Source organism: Triturus cristatus, chromosome 1_2 (assembly GCF_964204655.1).
Source record: "Triturus cristatus chromosome 1_2, aTriCri1.1, whole genome shotgun sequence".
Taxonomy (NCBI): Eukaryota; Metazoa; Chordata; class Amphibia; order Caudata; family Salamandridae; genus Triturus; species Triturus cristatus.
The window spans coordinates 329,929,725-329,950,222 of NC_140580.1; the positions used below are offsets into that span (position 1 = coordinate 329,929,725).

At 44.0% G+C, this 20,498-nt stretch overlaps 1 protein-coding gene across 1 annotated transcript in view; it reads left to right on the plus strand.

Annotated features, from left to right (window-relative positions):
* The window catches only part of PSD (pleckstrin and Sec7 domain containing), an 809,922-nt gene that overhangs the window by 751,396 nt on the left and 38,028 nt on the right, over positions 1-20,498 (plus strand). Inside the window, exon 12 of the mRNA XM_085603917.1 lies at positions 12,657-12,835. Coding sequence (XP_085460043.1) covers positions 12,657-12,835 — 179 coding nt within the window. The remainder of the gene's footprint in view (positions 1-12,656; positions 12,836-20,498) is intronic.

A 20,498-nucleotide genomic window follows, 5' to 3' on the forward strand; every position in this document is an offset into this window, starting at 1 on the left:
CGAGGTGAACTGCCTCGGGTTCCCCTCCATTCAAAACATGCTCTACGGCACAACGATCCCCCTGTCGCTCCCCGGCGTCGTGCGGGCTCCCTTTCTCGCGTGGCGCGCGGCCTTGCGACACACCAGATGGTCGGGGACGTCCACGCAACTCACTCCGCTTTGGCACGGGACGTGGCTGCGGGAGGTGGTGGGACTCACGGGCTTTCGGCAGTGGGATCTTCTCGGTATCTCCTGCCTGGGCGATATATGGCGTGGAAGCCGCATGTGTTCTTTCCAGGAGCTTCGGACCCGCTTCTCGCTGCAGCCTTCTCAATTCTACCGCTACCTTCAATTGCGCCACGCGGTTCGGGCTCACGTCCCTCTAGATTCCAGACTGCCTTCCCATAGTCCGCCTGAGGCCCAGGTGATGTTGGGGTATCTTGGGAGGGGGGGCATATCCCGCATTTATAAATCCCTAATTAACAATACACCGGTGGATTGGAACGGGCTAAAGCAACGATGGGAGGCTTGGGTGGGACCCCTGGATGAGGCGGACTGGAGGGACGCCCTTATGGGCCCTCGGTCGCTTACCACCTCCGCGAGGCTGCGGCTTACCCAACTTTATTACCTCCACACTGCCTATTTGACCCCGGCCCGCCTGTATCGTGCGGGCCTCCGCGCGGACGCCTCTTGCACTCGCTGCGGGGAGGTTCCGGCAGATTTTTTCCACATGGTGTGGTCTTGCCCTCGTCTGGGGGACTACTGGGCAGCGATCGAGGCCGATCTAGCGGAGGTCCTGGGTTGGGAGGTCCCCCACGAGCCTAGAATGGCCCTGCTGGGCATCATGGACGGGATGGACGGGTCCCGCAATGAGAAGTACTTCCTCACCACTGCCCTTATGGTGGCTAAAAGAGACATAGCGGCGGTGTGGTCACAGCCAGACCCGCCCAGAGTGGCTACCTGGAGTAGAGGGGTGGATTGGTGTGCAGCTCAGGAGCGGTCGCTATACGCTGCACGGGGCTGCCCAAAAAAATTTCGCAAGATATGGGGGAAATGGTTGGGGGGCCTGCTTTGAAGGGTGGGTGCGCAGGGGGGGGGGGGGGGATGGGAGGGGGCGGGAGGGTTTTTGCACTTGCCTGTTGATGCTTTCCTGATTGCAGATACTGATGCCTTGTTCACTGCACTGCTGTATATTATTCCTGATATTGTTCTTTATGCCGCAAAACACAATAAAAAGAAGTTTATCAAAAAATAACGTAAGATGTACATAAGTACGTGTACAGCATGTGCAGTGTATTGAGAAAGGGAAGGTTCGCCCCATGAATCGTAACAGCTTCCCTTGCTTTGCATTCTTCTGCCTTATAGCTTTGAGTTGAAAAGGTGTGTCTTATTTAAGCAAGGTTTTTCCATCTAGAGCATCGACTGTGGGTGTGCTTATAACCTCTCCAATGACTTACCTATGCCCTGCAATAACCACTCCTCATTGCCGTCTTTAGCTTGGGTTTATTTGTTACCAGTTTGTGTTACAGGACGAATGTAGTTCAAGCGTGGATAGCTCGTTAGTATTTTCTATCCAAATGGAAAAAATAATTGCAGAGAAACGGATGGAAGCCACCATATCCCAGAGCTACTGCATTCAGCTTGACAGAATGCCGGGAAATAATCCCCCAGAAACAAACCTATGAAAAAACAACCTACCCCTTCTGATAGTAGAGCGAGCCACATTTCTGAAAAAAAGAAGATACTATAGAAGAAGTATCATTGCATGGAACATGCTTCGTCATATCAAAGAAAAAAGAACATTCGGGCTGATCCTGGACGTCAGAGACTTAATCAGGTCATTTTGAGGATGTCATTCCTCTCATTATGGAAGGTGACTTTGTGGCAACTTGAAGAAGACATACTTTTCTATTGTGGTCTGTCAGGAATACAAGAAATACCCTAATGTCAAGGTAGCAGATGAACTGTGTTCATGGTTCACTCCAGGGTGTTTATTAAAATGTTGCCTGAGTGTAGCTCATCTCTAGAGAGAGAGGACCTACAATTGTTTCCTTACCTCAGTGACTGACCGACCAGAGGATCCTCAATGATTATGCATTGTGCTTTTCTCCCGGATTGAGTGTTCGTTGATTTAATAATTTTCAGAATAGCCTGCCTATGTTTGGGATCCACAAACACATTTCAATAAATACGTCTCATTTTTCAAAATGATCATCTAAAGAAACCATTCCTGTGCGAGGCAACATTTCATATCCTTTTTAAATCAAGCCGCAGAGAAATAAATGTTGATTTAATGAAGTATGTTTAGCTGGAAAGCCCACTTTAATTGGCTTCTGAAGCAGAAAAGCAAACCTGGAAATGGTCCTCCGAGGGTCCAAGTATTTGACGTGCCTTTTTCACTGGAGTTAAGATTATTCCTTTCCTGTTTCCCAACAGAGACTCTCCTGAGCTCAAATATCAGCCATGGTACCAGCTGTCTTTGCTAAGCATCATTTGTATGCTGGAAATAAATCTTGGAACTGTGTACACACATTTTTTCTTTGTCTTTCAGATTCGCAGATCAGAGGTTGTGTCACGTCTTCAGATTACATATAGATTGAAGGACAGGCATCTTGACTGATGGCTAAGTTGTGCTTTCAGGAGATGTCTTGCAGGGCTCAAACTTCAGCAAGAGGCCACTGGCAGATGTTCAGTTTTGGTGCTCTTGAGACGCAGCTGTATTTTCCTGATTTTCTCTCCCATTCAGTATTAAAACATACATTATTAACATGTTCATTCAACATCGTCACATTTTGTCATCAAGGTGTCCTTTGACCACCAAAGGCTTTACTTTTTGGCTTATGCTTTACTGACCGTAGCCTCAGGTTAAATATTAGTCAAGCATTAGTCAATGTTTAGCAGTCACTCAAAGTTGTGAGCAGTCTCATCATCCATACCAGCAGCGTCACACAGCTCGGATAAAGAGAGGCAGGGCAAAAAATTTAAAGCCCCAGACCACAATCCACTGTTCCTGAGGTAGAACCCATCCATAGATTTCCTACTAATTGCATGTATTTGCAAGAGGTTCAATTCCTCTTTTTTGGCATGAGCTCCTCTGGACAAAGCGAGCACATAGTGGATTTTAGGGGCAAGAAGGTATGCCAAATTTCAGCCGCGTTAAATCAAGGAGCCAGTTTCACAACCCTCTTAAGTCACTATGATCTTGCACTTGAGATTCCATGGAGGAGTTTGCAACCCTTCTTCCTAGAGATTGCACAGAGGATTTCTTTAAAGTCATTAATGAGAGGATGATCACCTGAAATCAGGTAATCCGCTTTACCATTGACTCACAGAACCTTCAGCATATGGCTAAGGCCATGGTACGGTGTTGAGATGTTCTTTGTAGCGACGTCATACCTTACTTTCCATAAGATATTCCGTTATCTGTACCCACACATTGTGGGTATCTTGCTATTGAGGAGATGCAATAATTGAAGATGAAAGCCAAGTTTCTGAAGTCGGTTGGCTTAGAGAAGAGAAGAGAACAAGGCAGAAGGGAGTTTATCAGAGCACAACTTAAGTCATATGAGAGAGTTTTCTGCCACTAGCAAGATTTTACCTTGTGCTAGCAGAGGCAAAAGCAGAAGCAAAAACAGCCAAAGTAGCAACCCCTGAAGCCTTGCCTCCTGCCTACAAATGCAGAAGAAGTCCACCAGGAACAGAGAAAACTAGCAGCTATGAGTAGCATTTGTGAAAGACTAACGAACCACCAAACAAATGACTCAATTACTGTGCATCCGCTGTCCAGCTCGTAGTGGGAGAAAGCACATCTAACAATGTTCTGGCAAGCCAAGGTAAAATTGGAGACACCACCTACAAACTGAGGTTTTGGAGTTTCCTCCCGAACATTCCATCCATGCTGTGAGGCTTTTTCTTCTGTACCGGCTAGTGCGGGGGTCACAAGTCTTTGTTCAAAAAGAAATATCAAAAAAGATTACAGAATGCTTGCCCATTTGTGATCTGAGAAACGCAAAACCTGGAGCTACACAAGATGTACCCTCACCTATACCATGGGGACTGGATTAACATATCACAACCATCAGAAAGTACAGGAAATGCCTTTGTTTCAAGGTGAACACCAATACAGACAACTTCCATTCAGCTTAAAGCTGACTTCATACGCCTTTTCACAGTACATGGCTGTGTACCACAATTCCTAATATATCTGACGTTTTTCAGCTACCCATATCTGGATTACAAGCTGATCCACAGAAACTCGTGTTAGAAGGATGGGCAAGATTTACAAAGCATCCTACAGCCAATCTTTGCCAATCCCCTTGCATGTTATTCAGTACTTTAGGAGCAAAGCATATCCATCAAAGGACAAGCTGGTTCATAACTTCAGCTTCAAAAAGGATTAACTAGATGGCCTAACAGATGGCTTAATGAAAATGGACAACCAAAAAACAACCACAGCGTGTTAACATATTCTAACTGAATGCTACCTGAATACCGCTGAAATCCTTCTTAAACTCCATAACATTGTGTCTGTCTTGATGCAGGTACTATAGTGATATATATTCATTACTTGACAGGGGCACAAAACACAGGATATTTTCAAGGAAATCACAGACATTTTGTTTGGGCTTCTTTCATGGAATCTCTAACTAAAGATAATTCACCTGCTGGGCCTTCAAAACATGATGGCAGACCATCAAGGCAGGCTTTTCTTGGAAGAGTGTGGTCAGATGCAGACTAGCAAGGCGCTAAATGATATCTTGTCTTTGTGAAAGTGATGAGATATAGTTTAGTTTTTTGCTACTCGGAGGATCCAAAATTCCAAGACTGCATCAATATTTCCAGGGCCCAATTCTAAATGGAAGGCTTTTGAAAGAATGGTCAAACCATATGTGTGCACTTTTCCATGATTTTTTCTCTTTACAAAGGTGATTTTCAAACGATGGAACGCAAAACAAAGATGATCCTCACTGTTGTCTACTGCCCAAGTCAGCAATGGTATCCTAATCCAGATGCCAGCATGATCCTACATCATAGAACCTAAACCTGAACCTAAAAGACTTGCTCCTGATTCCAAAATCTGCCTACTGGTTGCATGGACATCCTGGAGGAGGTGAATTGCTCTTTTAGGAGGTTATTTTACATCATCAGTGATGAGAGCTTCTGTATTTGGTGTCTGGAAAAGCAGAGTGATATGAGAACGTCCAGATGAGACAGATAGATCTGCATTGCCTCCTGTATTTGGTTAAATCTTACCTTACACTATTTACATCTATAAGAGTACATTTGATTACTTGCAGCCCTGTAGAGTCTTCCCACTGTAATCAAACTTGCCCCTCATCATCAGCAAAATATTGCTTTGTCGAAGTTTATCAGCTCTCCTCTTGAACCTACCTATAAGGCAGACCTGCATTGTGTGTCCTAGAAAACGGACCTTATAGTGCATAAAATATCAGATATTGAAGTGTGAGAAAACCTTAATATGCCCACACGTTTTCACAGAAAGCCATCAAAATAAAGTGTCACTAAGAGCTTTCCCTTTCTTCCTCCCAAGTGTCATTTTAGAATAATGTAACTTTTTTTACCTTTATTTTTTCCATGTCAAGCCTTAGCAGAAAGGTTTCCCCCGAGCTTGTTTTTTAAGAGAACCTTAAGCATTCTCTTAACAAATAGTGGATATTCGTGAATCAAACCATAGATTTGTTACAAAGGTGTCTTAGCGTCCTTGTAACAACCCATAGACATATTGATAGTACCTGCCTTACAGCCTGCTACCAAAGAGCTACAGATCCAGGCGAGAAAATGCTAAAGCCTGTTACATGAGGTGAAGAATCTAGTGCTGCCCTTTTAAGACAATGTTCCAGTTTTCATAAATTGTAGACAGCCAACAGTATACTGGACCACACCTCTATTAAACGTTAACTGCATTGCCTCTGACACCAGAGCAGACATGGTAGTGCATCAGGGCTCTCTGTGCAACTTGTTTCCATAGATGGATTCTCACCATTTGTTCCCTTTTACCTGCATCTCTCTTATCTGGAGCAGGATGAGCTTGCCACTTGATTCTGGTATTCAACAACATAAAAGATTGTACAATGACAGGTAAAAGCTACTTTTACTTACCCTTAGTCCAAGTTGGCAATCTTAGAAACAATCGCAATGGAGCGCACACCGCTAGCCCCTCCTCCGGGTCGCCCCAAGGGAAGCTGGTACATGAAGTTCTTGGGTGGTTCACCCCAGTGGGTGCAAGTAAGTACTTGTTGGACTGATGATCTCTAGACCCGATACATGTCCCGGGTTTTAAAATATCGCCCGAGACATGGCTCGGGTTTCGGGATAACTTCCCTCATCAGTAGAGAAAATAGTTAGGGGTGGAAGAGAGGGCCGCCAAGCAACCGTCAAAGGCCTCAGTGCCCGCACAGGCACGCAGGTGCGTCGTCTAGGAGCTCGAAGCTCGAGGGAACCATTTTTAGAAACAATCGCAATGGATCGCACACCGCTAGCCCCTCCTCCGGGTCGCCCCAAGGGAAGCTGGTACATGAAGTTCTTCTATTAAACGTTAACTGCATTGCCTCTGACACCAGAGCAGACATGGTAGTGCATCAGGGCTCTCTGTGCAACTTGTTTCCATAGATGGATTCTCACCATTTCTTCCCTTTTACCTGCATCTCTCTTATCTGGAGTAGTATGAGCTTGCCACTTGATTCTGGTATTCAACAACATAAAAGATTGTGCAATGACAGGTAAAAGCTACTTTCACTTACCCTTAGTCCAAGTTGGCAATCTTGTTTGAATTCTTAACTAGCCCACCGTCCTACCCATTAAAACCGGTCCTTAGTCTTAAATTGATTTGACTGAATCTGAGCTCAGTCATTCCTATGACAATAGTTGCTTAAATGGTACTGCTGTGCTTCATTGGACAGTGGCACATTGAGGTTTCTAAGAGTAAGAGGGTTCAGAATTCTGCCATTCAAAGAGTGAGGCCGGTGTGCATCATTTCCTCCATTGCTTTCTGGTTTTGGTGGACAAAATGGGGTTTAAGACCAGACATAGTCGTAGTCTGAAAATGTATGTTTTCCTTATGTCAATATTTTCAGTATAAATATTTTACCTTTCGGAATGGGTTTTAGCATCCCACACGTAAACAACGATTTTTCAGTATCTATGAACGTAAAGAAAATAACCAGAAAGAAGAAATAGGACTACAAGTTATACATTTTTCTTCATTGCATCATCCGGGTTTCTCACTGAATAGAAACACATGAAAATACTTTTAGGAGCTATTATAGACACAAAGAAACTAGAATATTGCTTAGTCTGGAGAGGATGTCCTCATTATTGAAAAAGGTCCATTTGAGCCAAACATCGCAGTCTCTGATAGCGTTGGATCTGATGACCTCCCACATTCATCTACCGCTGAACGGCAGATTGCATATTCTTTTTTTTATTGCAACATGTGTATAGTGCATCTGGGATGGTCTAGAACAATAGAGCTGCGCTTTTGACACCTGGTCTGGCTGCTAATCGTAAGGCACCTCTGAGCGAGGCCAGTGATGTAAATGGCACAGTAGTCAGTATACCGTTCCCAGAGTCCCTGCCTGCGATGGTAAGTGCTGCGTTTTTAGGTTGGTCGGGTGAGATGAGTTCACTGCACATGAGATCACTGCAGGAGGATTGAACAAGAAAGGGCCACAGGTGTGTGAGGCGAGGCCAGGGATCAGGATCTCGCTTGCTTGCTCCACAGGAATTAGCCAGTTTCCCAACCCAAAATGGCCACCATGACCGATTCCCTTTCGACAGGTTAGGGAATGTTCCTGACAGGGCTGATGGCATGAACAAAAAAATAAACAGGCATTGGCAAAGCTTTTGAAGCTATTGGCTCTGGCATTGCCTTTTGCTCATGCTGTACAGATGGGCATTGGCGAATTTGGCAATGACTTGTAGACATGCAGTATAAGCATGGCTAAAAAACGTTTTTTTCTAAAGGACTATGATGCATCCAGCGGTACTGCACTTTAAAAAAAAGTGTATTAGCCCTAGCAGCATCCTAACGCTTTTCTTTAAATTAGTTTTAGCCACGTTGCACAGCATCCTCGTTGCTGTTCAGCATGGCTACAAAACATTTCCAAATCCAATAGATCTCTTAGGCTGTTTTGTATCGTTTGGATTCCTCCCTTCATGCTTACAGTACTCTGGTGTTCTCCACCGAATTTCATCACACAATAGAAGTATTTAAACAGAGATTGTTTTAGATAATGGCGTTTTGATTAAAGCAGTGTACCCACCCAGGAATCAGTGAGAAATTTTTGACAACCATCTGCTCACAGAGCTTACACTTAATCTGCAGCCTCAGAACAGACTAGCGGCCAAGGTAGTCGCCTTGATGCTATATTTAGAGTAGCAACTTGCATACGGTGGGCTTACCACAACAATAACGTTGGCACAGCCATGGCGCAGTACATTAAGAGGGAAGAGACACTTTTGAATATGTCATAAAAATATTATACCCAAGCTACAGTGTTAATCGTGGAGAACGTGGGGAAAAAAATGAATAGCGATGTATACAATTAGCAATGGCTTGTAATAGAAACAAAATTAAAAAAACAATGAGCAAAGCTTAATTGAGTGACAATTTCCTACTGCTAGATCCCTGAAAAAGGTAAGGTGAGAAAAACTGATGGATGTTTTGCGTGAACTTATCTCAGTCATTGGTAGTTTCTCTGTGCAGTATTCCAGTCTATCATTTTTTGTCTCACTTGCACACCCAACCCTATAAAATTCAGTCATGTCAGCCCCTCAAAAGGGGCACTCCAACTCGAACTAATAGGCCGCGTTCCCTCTGCAAAGGAACACACAATGCTAGACAGGTTTCGGCAAAGCAGAAACTAATCTGCACTGACTGTAGTTCCACAGGGACCACAGAACAACGGACCACGAAGTGGTTTATAGTAAATGCCCGATAGCCAATCCGTCGCTTTTTCCTGTTAAGAATATATGTGTGTGTATTCCAGATGATTTGCTCCTCACTTATGAAACTTTTGTGTATCCTTGTAACTTCCAATATTCCTCCATTAGTGTCTTTTGTTAATTACCCCAATTACATATTGAACTGCTATGTGTATTTTTAGTACGTCCTCCTCTGTGCCATATCAAGTTATCTTAAAATCAATTAATAATGCCAGTACAATACCCATTTAACATGTGTCTGCAGGCCATACACGAATTTGGAACATGGCACTTGCATATTGCAACAATCCTGCACTCCTAATATATAAACACTGTGGTCACATCAGCATCTTAAATCGCTGTAATGCGTCTCAGTACAAACTCATAGTGCAAGGGTCCGAAATTGTTTCAATGTATGTATCTTCCTCTACCATTACTACAAAATCGAATACAGAGCTCTGAGACCTGGGCAGGTGCAGTCCACAATATTGAAAAAAATATATAAATAAAATAGATATATAAAATAAAACAGTACAATACCAGAACTAGTCCCTTAGGTAAAAGCAGCTGAATGGCATCTGAAACTACTTTGCTTCTTTCTAAGAATTTATTACGTTCTACAAAAAAGAAACTGTAGTTTTTGTTTAGATATGTGCACAAAATGTAAGGCCCTTTTTGTGAAAGCCTGTTTTTCTGGAACATACGTGTTAGATAAGCATGATTGCTACAAGGGTCTACTGTTGCTTTGCTCCGCCCATACATTCCATGGCCACCTACCGGCACAGAATGCAATTCATTCGGCTTTCACTAACCGGCGGGCAGGGTGAAGCCAAAACATACATTTCTGTAAAGTGCTTCCCACACATGGATGCCAGTGATGCAAGCGTTATCAGCGGTTATCTGGCTGGATGGCAAAGGCAGCGATGAAAGAAGGCCAGTAAATAGCAGTAGGCCACCCACTGTGGACAAGTCCTGCAATTACCCACTCGGGAATCAATGACACTGAAAACAGGCAACAAAGAGAAGGAACCCAACTGGTGACTTTGGAAGAAGAAAGAAGAGAACAAAAACTATATGGAGGAAGCAGCAGGCGTTAGGTGGGGAAGAAATAGTACTTCAATCTTAACTTCATATCTGGGCTTGGTCCCTGCTCCACAGAAAGGATCGGAAGTGACATCTGACCTGCACTGGCCAACTAAGAAGGCTGAAAAGAAGAGCGAGACTGCAGCTAGCAAATGGCAAGCAAGGGGAGAGCTCCAGGCCATTTTTGTAAACAAATTAATTTCAAGTCCTATATTATTTTTGTTACTTGGAACAAAAAGATATATTTTTTTAATTTGGTGACTTTTGGTGTCAATCTGAAAGTGGAAAATAGTGTTTCATCCAGTCACCAAAAAGTGTTCAACCATTTGTAACCAAATTACCAGGTAACATAAATTGAGTGACCGGAGCTGTCCAAGATGTGTGACAAGCCGGATAGATTACCGCTAGAGAAGATGAAATCACCGCGTTATGCTCTGCTAGGGTAATGACACACTTCTCACTCGTCACTCAATAGGCCATCAGTTCTCCTCAATCTATCTCAGTTCCCAAACTCCTTACCCTGCCTCCCAATTGGTTATTGTTATTATTAGACCCTCCACCACCTCCTCTCTTGAATCAAGAATTCAACAGAATTGATTGTATTTGCCGCACATCAATTTATTTCTTTTCCCTGGCTTTTTTTCTTTGTCGCGAAAGAATAACTTTCTTATAGGATTTGTTTCTTCCTCTTCTTTTGTTCTATTTTTTTTACAGCCACTCTCTCTAACTCTCTATGATGAATGAGGAACAGTGTCGCCTTGATGCCATATGTGGGCTGGTTTTTTCATGGCAATACCTCAGGTGCGGAGCTGTTGCAATGAGCCATCATGATGCTCTCTGCATTACGCAGATCTCTCTCCCACTCCGTCCCCACCGTGCCGTGGCGTCACTCTCAGTGGCACTTTTCAGTGCCTTCCATTTCAGGGGGATTATTCGACTGCTGCGTAATCCTAGCGTTTGAGCAGTCCCAGCCTCAGTTGCCATGGAGACGGGAGAGCAGATGCCACGGGTTTTAATTAGCACCTGATTCGGGTAGAAATGTGCTCGAAGGAAGCCAAATCCGGCAGGTTTCCTGCTCTATTTCTGCGGGCGAGGACAGCGCTGGAGGCAACAATTTGCAAGAATGTGCATAAGTCAGACGGTGCCGTTCTGACCCTTCATGGGGGAGGGCGGTAAATGACGGCACCTGACGTTCTACGGGCACCGGGAGCTCCAGTAAACGTCAGCCGCTCCAGCCATGATGTACAATCATACGCCTTTGCATGCGCCTGTCTAAAAATGACCATCATGCCAAGCGTCGTCATTTGTAATTGTGGCGGGTACCAAAGAAAAGCGCGCTGTAAAGAAACTCGTGCAACTCAGAGAGCAGACAAAGGTGGGGACGGAGATTTCTAAACGAGTTCCTTTCGTGCAGCAGTAAAATGTGAATCCAGCTGGCCCGGGCATGGTGGTAAACACGATGCTGATGTGCAACCTCGTTAGGAAGCCAGTTGGCACTGGGCATGGTTGTAAACAATCATTAGCTGCGACAGTATGTTTGGAAATCATCTGGCACTGGGTATAGTGGACACGGGCTGCTGCCATTTTAAATATATTTTTTTATAAATCGATGGGCCTCTAAAACCCATGCCATCAGCTATTCATAATTTTAACATGCTTGGGTGCATGAATAATATTTCCTAATTGCCAATTTATTTTATTTTATTTCTGTATGCGTACACTGACTTTGTGGGTCCTATACGGTGGCGTGTTTACAGTTCACAGTGCCTAAACACGCAATACGCAATGAGGGTTTGGGTGAAACCCCCATCTCCACCCAGAAAGGAGTAACATAACCAGCATGTGCTTGCTGTTGTTCCAGTGTCCTGGGGTCCTGATCCATTTAAGCTTTATTGTCTTGATAATTGCGAAAGTTAAATTCTTGCTTGCGCAGTTATAGGCCCAAGCTGCATGCAAGGGCTCATGATGAGGAACTGAGTTACTAACAGCTGTTAGAGACACGTGTCGCGAAGTGCTAGCTTCCTGTTAATCCTTGCCTCCATGTGTAGAGCCTCCTTTTCAGTGAGAAAGGGCAAGTACGGATGGGAAATTGTAATTGTATTTATACACAGTATCTGTATATGTATTACTTTACTCCTACTGTAAAATAAAAATAAATTACATTTTGAGTCTTTCCAATACACTACCTTATGTTTCACCTTATACCTCTCTCAATATATCCTCTACCTCCAGTCTCTGACTCGTACAATGCCTCAATCTTCTAATGCAGTGACATATATACATGTTAAGCATAGAATAAGATATATATATTTTAACTATAAGTAATATGTGCATGTGTAAAGCAGACCTAAAGAATATCTAGCCACAGAGGTGCATTGTAGAGGAACTGAAAGCTTTTTTTTTTTTGTTAATCACATACGGGTTGTCATAAAGCCAGCCCTAAAAATGAAGATGCATATTCTGAAGTCAAACAAATTCTAGCCTGGCAACTCGTTTTGAATAGTTTTCAGCTTAATCATATCCCAATATCATACGCACCCGTCGAGGAATATTTATAGCATGTCACTATGAACAAAAATGGGCAGCCCGAGATCTACGTCCGTTACGTTTGTGAACTGTAGTAACATGCTTCATTGTTGTTTTCTCCACAGAGATGAAGAAGAGTTGAGACGGTCACTCTCTGAACTTGCAGACCCCAACCCCAAATCCTTGAAACGCATCAGCAGTTGTGGCAACCCTTTCCTGGACTTCTCTCAGGACCCCAACATCACCACCTACAAATATGGGTTGTTGGTACGCAAAGTCCATGCTGATCCAGACTGCAAAAAAAGTAAGACTTATATACTGAATAGAAATGTAAAATATGCACTCGGGAACCAGAATCTTCTTTTTTATTTTAGGGCTAAGAAAAACATGGACAATTAAAAGATATTGCACCTAGTATAATTTAGATATTACTGCACTTCTTGGGCTAACAATGGGTTCAATGTAGATCTATGATTATATGCATATTCAGTCATCCCTTAAAAATTGAACAGTTGTCTGTGCCTTGGTGGTGGAAGATTGAAAGACCAGTTGCCAGATCGATAGATTAAAAGTCAGGTACAGAGTTTCTTTATTGTGGCTCGCTTCTTATTTTTCTTTTGTTCATTTGTTGTACATCATGCAAGCACAACACTGAGATGCTGATAGGTGGAGCCAGACTAGACACCACTAATGTTGTGAGAATAGTCGGGCTTTCATCTGTCTGCTTAGCACCTTTGTTATTACTCCTCAGTATGTGAGGGGCAGGAGGAAGGGCAGTGTGTGCACATTGGCATTTATAGTTTTTAGGTCGAGCCTGGGCAGCACATTCGGTGCTCTGCGAGGCATGCTGTATTCGAGTATGGACTTGAAGCCCTGCCCACTCTCTGCCCATATTTAGCATTGGCTTGTATCATTCAATCAATCATAGCATTTGTAAAGCGCACTACATACCCGCGAGGGTCTCAAGGCGCTGGATAGGGAGCTGCTACTGTTCGAAGAGCCAGGTCTTGAGAAGCCTTCTGAAGGTCAGAAGGTCTTCGGTCTGCCGTACCTCATTGATTTATTTCTTGCAGACATCACCCTCCATCAAACATAGCTGTAGGAGGGAAGACATCTAAATTGAAAGGAGTTTAGTAGTTTATTGTCTGAGATGTTTGAAGAAAGTTTTAGAGAAACACAAGTTTTAATGGTTTTTCCAAAGAAGGGAAGTTTGAAGGCAAGTCTTAAGTTCTGAAAGTTGCAAAAGTGTTATTTAATTAATAGAGAGGCGATTTATCAGTTTGGAGGCTGGAGAAAACATCCTTTCTTTAAGGGAGTAATGAATTATTCTGAGAAAAATGGGGGCTAAATCTTCGACACACATTTTTATCAAGTTACCAGGAATGGGGAACGGATTCAATGGTTTAGTGGAGGATGTGATTTGTAGAAGACATTGTTTGAAAAAAAGCAGTTTAAAGGATGACCATTTTAGTATCTTACTTTCCTGTATAAAAGAGGAATAGAACATTGTAAGACTTCCCTTGACCGTTTGTATCCTCCCAAGAAGTTTGAGGTTGTAGCTGAATTAGTAATTTTCGGCTTTGGTGGGTTCCAGTCTTTAAGAGTTTGAAAGAGTGTGCTTGGACGATTTGTTATCTCATTGATTTATTTCTTGAAGCAATTCACCTAGGTGAGGACAAGTAATTCCTGTAGAGTACAATGGAGCAGAGGGTTTTTCCTTGAAGATTCTTGGAGTGAGAAGGGCCAGGCTATATATACTGTCACAGGTGATGTAGATATAATGATTTGTGAGTTTGAGCGGAGTTAGAAATGCATGGCAGTGTTGCAGAAGTTTTGAATTCATGAGTGGTAAGATAGACTGATCTTTTAGGGATAATATGTATTATTACAGGTTGGCCTTGAATGTGGCTTTCTGGGATGGTAGAGCGAAACGGTAAAGCAGAGTGGTCTGAGGCAGCTATTTGGTAGACAATGAGATCGAGGGTATTGCCTTGGTTGAGAGTTGGGAAAGAGAGAGTGACAAATTGCTGAAAATAACATAATAATATTTTAGTTTAGAAGAGATTGTATTTTTGTATTTATATGCTATTTGTGGAGCGTGAGCCAAGCCAAAAGGCAATGGAGCGCCGTACAGGGTCAAAGACACAGTAAAGGAGTGATTGGGGGAGAATATTGGTTCAGATGGTGAAGGTGGACAGTTACTTCGTAGTGGTTTTTATTGATGTTCCATGGCATATTGGAAATCACCTAGAAGAATTTTATTAGAATAGTGGACAGGGTGGATTTAATGAGCTCATTGAAATATTCGAGAAAGAAGACTTTGTGCACTGTTTGGCTGTAGATGATAAGAAAACAGATGGCGTTCTTATGATTAGTTTTGATCATTGCTGATAAAAGCTCAATTGAAGAGAGGAATGGAGAGCCCCCGGTAACGCATGATCAGTTATCCTTCTAAATAATTACTATGCTGCCACTGCTTTTGTGGGTTCTGCCTTTGTAGAGGATAGAAACCATCTGGGACCAACAAATCAAGTGACGCAGTAGAGCTGGGGGAGACTATATTTCAATGATTAAAAGCAAACATAAAGATTGAGGTTTACTGTGCTCAGCTGTCTGTGACGCGTACACTTGCATTCTGTATCTATTTGCATTTTAGTAATTACTTTTGGCGGGAGTAATATGTGAAACAGCATTAGCATTGATCTGAGTCAAGCATTCCAGTTGATGGCCTTGCCACATCCTACTTGGGGTTGGTGGAAATCTGTTGGCGGCGGTCCGAAGGAAAGGCTGCGTGTTTTGAAAGCCACATGTTGAACTGTGCATGATTAAGGGGGCAGGAAATAAGAGGAAGCTGAATAGAGAGGTGGTAGATTATAAGTATTAGGCAGAAGGTGTAAATAAGGCACCAACACCAGGCAGAGGCTAACAATAGTGAAGAAGAGCAGCAGTACCTCTTGATGTAGAGCACTAAGTAAAAATAAAAGGAAGTAAGAAAGCACAAGTGTATCAGCATTAAGTGGTGAATGCAAGAGGTATGAGAAGGTGTGCAAACTAAGCATAAGCTTACTCCAGAAAAGAGTAGTAGTGGTAGTACCTCTTAATGTAGTACACATAAATGTAAAAGAAAAAAAAGGCTTCTGATATCACCAAGAGCATAACTCAAGAGAGTCAGCCATTGTTGGAGAGGGAAAAAAAGGAAAGACGGGTGACGGGTCTGTTGATCATTGGTTGTAGAAGAAGAAGCGTTAAAGGGGATGATGTAAAGTCTTCGGTGTGAATTGAGGTGAGAGCAGTTACTCCGCAGAGTCGGGAATGCCTCATAGAGGAGAGAAAACTGAAAGTGGTAATCTCTAGAAGGATAGTACATTTAGAATAATAGTGTTATCATTGAAGTCTACATATCTTCTTCTTGCGCAATGTGGGCACAGACCTACCAGGAGGGATAACACTACTGGAGCGCTTTGGAAGGGCATTAGGCTAGGGCATTAACTGGCAGAAATCCCATCTGTTCCCATTATGTAGTGACGTACCCCAGCCCCGAGGGCTCTCTGGACTTACCTGGGAGGGAACATTCCTGAAATACTTGGGTGTTAAGATTTATCATGATTCCCGGGACCTCCTGGTTGGGAACATTGGCGCAGGTCTTAGGGCACTCCGTGCTAGTGTAGAATTCTGGAAGTCCTTACTATTATCAGTGGCGGGATGGATTGCAGTGGTAAAAATGGTGGCACTCTCCCGGCAGCTGCATTTCTTTTCCACAATGCCTATAATTATCTCCCCCCCCCCCCCTCCCCCCCCCCCCCCCCTCCCCCCGATATTTCAGCTTCTCAATTCCCTGATGATTGAGTAATGATGTCCAAATTGTGGAACTCGACAACGGAAAGGGGGGCTAGCAGCACCAGACATGGATGGACTTGGCAGCCTAAATGCAATGGTTCAACCAATGGATTTAATAATGGATGGGCCCTGGGAAAGTCGCCCCAGCTCATATCCAAGCTTTTCCGCCCTATTTCAGGTACTCCTGAATCCCAGATAACCACTCTGGAAGGGTCCCGCGGAATTGCAGTATGTTCATTGATGCTGGCAGCGCAGCCTACTGCGGACCTGTACCCGGGCACCTTATACACTGGATATATTGTTGCAATGGCTGGAGCTGGTCGCTTGATGTGGCGCGTTGAGAGGGCTGACGGACTGTTCCCACACGAGGAGACCCATATAGGAGATCTCAACAGGGGACAGGGAACTTCTACTGTTTGAAGGTTTCTCTGCAGCTTTGAGATACCAAGAGGACAATTCCTATTGCACTGGGCGATGGCAGTGATACTGAGGGACCTTTAGAGAAGTGGTACTGCTGAGCCCTGACATATAAATGCTGCCAGACACTCTGCACTACAACTGGGCGCGTCAAAGCAATCTCATATCTATATCAGGCATTGTGGACTGATATTGTTACACCGCTAGTAGAGCTGCAGGAGAAATGGGAGGGGGATCTCTCACTCCAACTCACGGAGGTGGAATGGGCCAAAATACTCGCCAACACATCTGCAGTATCTTGAAATGCTAGGTTCAAATTGATTAACTTTTATTTCCTGCACTGGGCTTACCTCACCCCTGGTAAAATGTGTAGGTTCTACGGAGCGGCCAAAGCGTCCTATCCTAGATGTGATGAGCATTGTGCTGAAATGTTCCATATGGTGTGGGCCTGGCCCCCTCTGATTGAGTTTGGGGTGAAGTGGTTGAATGCATTAATGATATTACCCATTGAATGATCTCCTGTACTCCAATAACCTGCCTGCTTGGGGGGATCCTGTGTCCCAATAAACGTAAAACTACTACTAGATTTGTAGACCTGGCACTGATCCTTGCGAAGCGAGAAATAACAAGGCATTGGAAAGTCACTTGGGCCCTGGACTGGCCAAATGAAAGGATGACCTCCTTAAGTGGGCAGGATTCGAAAGTGCAGCATTGTTCTGAGAAGTGAGGAGAGGGCGCAGTTCGATTGATAAGACCCGGGAGCACCTGATGGATGGCCTTAAAGATCCTGAGCTGGAAACCCTGACAGTTTCCCGCTGCCTGTGGGCAGATCGGGGGTGGAGCATGGCTAAATCCATCTGGGTGTCATTTGTGTCTCTGATCTTGAGAGAGGACTGAATGGCCACTGAGTACATATGGTGATGTATGTTTTATGGGACTTCTAGGGCAGAGGCAGGGACTAGGGAGGGGTGGGATGGGGGGAGGTTTGATTATAGTAGAGAAAGACTGTTCATTATATAGTACTATGCACATTCTGTCGATATCTCCAAGGTGTGTTGATTGCAATTTTACAACGATGGATCTACACCACTAACTGATGTGTATATTTCTTTGATGTTGAGCCCAGGATTATGTTGATTGCTATGATGCAAATTAAAATTAAAATTGTGTATAAAAAAAATTAAAACAAATATTGAAGCCTATGTATAATATACCTGGGACAACAGTAAGTCTCCCTAGATAGCTGTGGAAGTGCTCAGGAGAATGGAACCAAATTGGAACCAGAAATAGGAATAGTACAGTCAGGGAGCCAGCACTGGTGAGCACAGAGTGGGAAGTGACCACAGGGTACAGGGTCAAGAATTAGCAGAGCCTGTCTTCCTCAATTGGTGAGGTGCAGAGGCCAGCAGGGCCTATCAATTCTGCTGGGCTCCAGAGAGTTGAAGAATCTTGCGTTACCTTCTTGATGTTTGCAGCAGTGCTGCTTGAAGCGCCTTGAGGTAGTCAAACACTTGACTGGTGTCCTTCAGGAGGTATCACAGTCTGTTATAATGGGGTTAGATTTGTAAATTATTTCTTGCAAATACTCTGCATTGTGCTCAACTATAGAGCACCAGGCTTAACAAAGTGTGTTAGGATATAGTTAGATATTTAATTTATATCTTGTAAAATGTTCTTCCTTAGTTCTTTAACTGTAATGCACACTGATACATTGCAATGGTAAATACATGCGGTGTAAAGATCAGCAGTGCCTATTAGTGGCAATGAAATTCCAAGAGGCTAAGAGAATGTACGATTTAGCTTCACTTGTTTTTGGCAGAGTTGACGGAAGTGCAGTGAGCTAGTCAATTGCTTGTCATTCAGGCTGAAAATATTTGTAGCACTTATGTTAGGATGGAAAAGTCCACTGCATGGTAATGGATGTTCACCCATGCCATGAGTGTCCTGATGTCTGTATCCTGAATGATGATTTTTGTTATCATATGTAGACACGGATGCTTATGTCTCACGGATTGCAGTCTTGTTGAACCACGAGGGACGTCCAGAGTGCTACCCTCATAGTGCCTTAAGCTGCACAAGTGTGTGGTGGCAGCATACTGTGTAGTGATCAGTAGGAGTGAACAGACACTTTTTGACCTGTGTCACCGGAGGGAGGCCTACAGGCTAACTAATTTTTAGAGTTCCACTGCTGTGTGCTTATCTCACCCTTGGCCTATATCAGTTGATGTGAAGTGCTGCTAAGCTTAGAAGTGGTGTATCTGCAATGAGTGTATGTGGGCCTAGGAATGGTAAAATACAGGGATAATGCAGTATTGAGCTTTGCATGCATGTTACATGCATGTGCTAGTTGTATGGGTGCCTAAGAGTGGTGCAGTAGCTGAAGGATGTAGTGCTGTGCAGTGCGTGCAAGATGAATGTATGTACTGGGTGTATGTGTACCCGTGAGTGGTGCAATGCATGAAAGAGACAGGGCTTGCACGTTAAATGCATTATGCTGGATGTTTATTTGCCTGTGAGTGGTACAGTACATGAAGGATACAGTGCTTTCATGTTAAATGCAGGTGCTGGAGGTATGTGTGCCTATGAGTGGTACAGTACATTGAGAATAAAGTACTGCACAGTGCCTGTGTACTGTATACATGCCCTGGGTATATGTGTGCCTGTGGATGGTACAATACATGGTGGTCCCTAGGTTCCATCTTGAGAGACCCATACCTGCATGGTGAAACACAAGGAGAGGCGGTAGATAGATCCCCCAGACAGATTAGTGTATTTCTCTAAGCTGGGTGGGACACACACTGGGAAGGGGAGAGCCAGGCTTCCCATGTACACTTCAAAGGCTGCTATTTGATTAATTGAGAAGTCACAAGGAAGGGGCCTGTGCACATCTCAGGAAGGAGATGGGGTTAATTAAAGGAGCATAAATAGTAGGTCAAGGGGCTATGAGCAAACCTTTGGATGCACATATCACTGTAGCTGACATCAAGGGGTGAGCTCTAGTCACTCCCATGGACTGTATTGTTGGATTATCAGCTTTGGGATGCTCCTTCTGTGAAAGAGGAAGAGGGAGTGCAGGAGTGGATACCAAACGAAGCAGAACCCCCTACATAAAACTACAAAAACTCAGTTCCTAAATCACATTTTGTGTCTGGAAATAAACTATAAGAAATTAAGTTTGAGACAACATAAATTGTCATCTTTCAATAAGCCAGGCAGGCTGTTGTTGAGACAGGAAGGTTCTGCAAGACTTCGGCCTGTGACAAGAACTGGAGGCTGAGGTCTACTTGTCTCCCTGCATGGTAAGGGGACATCAAACAGGGAATCCACGACTGCCTGCCCTGGAGCACCAGCACCTGCCTGCTTTGCACGACCAGTCTGCCCTGTGAGGAAGAGGAGTGTGTTGGAGGGAGCGAGGTCCAGTGGGAAGCCCTGGTGAGTGGACTGCCTATGCGAGGTGTGAGGAAATGTCTGTTCATGCAGATCGGTGCATTGTCTACGAGCTGTACAGAGTTGACGAACCCCCATATGCCCTGAGAGGGCCGCCATGAATTGAGCTGTGTGTCGTGCTGCGCCAATCGGGCCAGAGCCTGTGCGTAATGGCAATTGGGCAAGACTGCCATGTGGTAAGGGCCGCAGTCTTGTGTGATAGTAAAGGGTGACACTGTATGACAGGAGGGGCGCCGTGGAAAAGGCCTGCAATGCAGTCAGTGTCA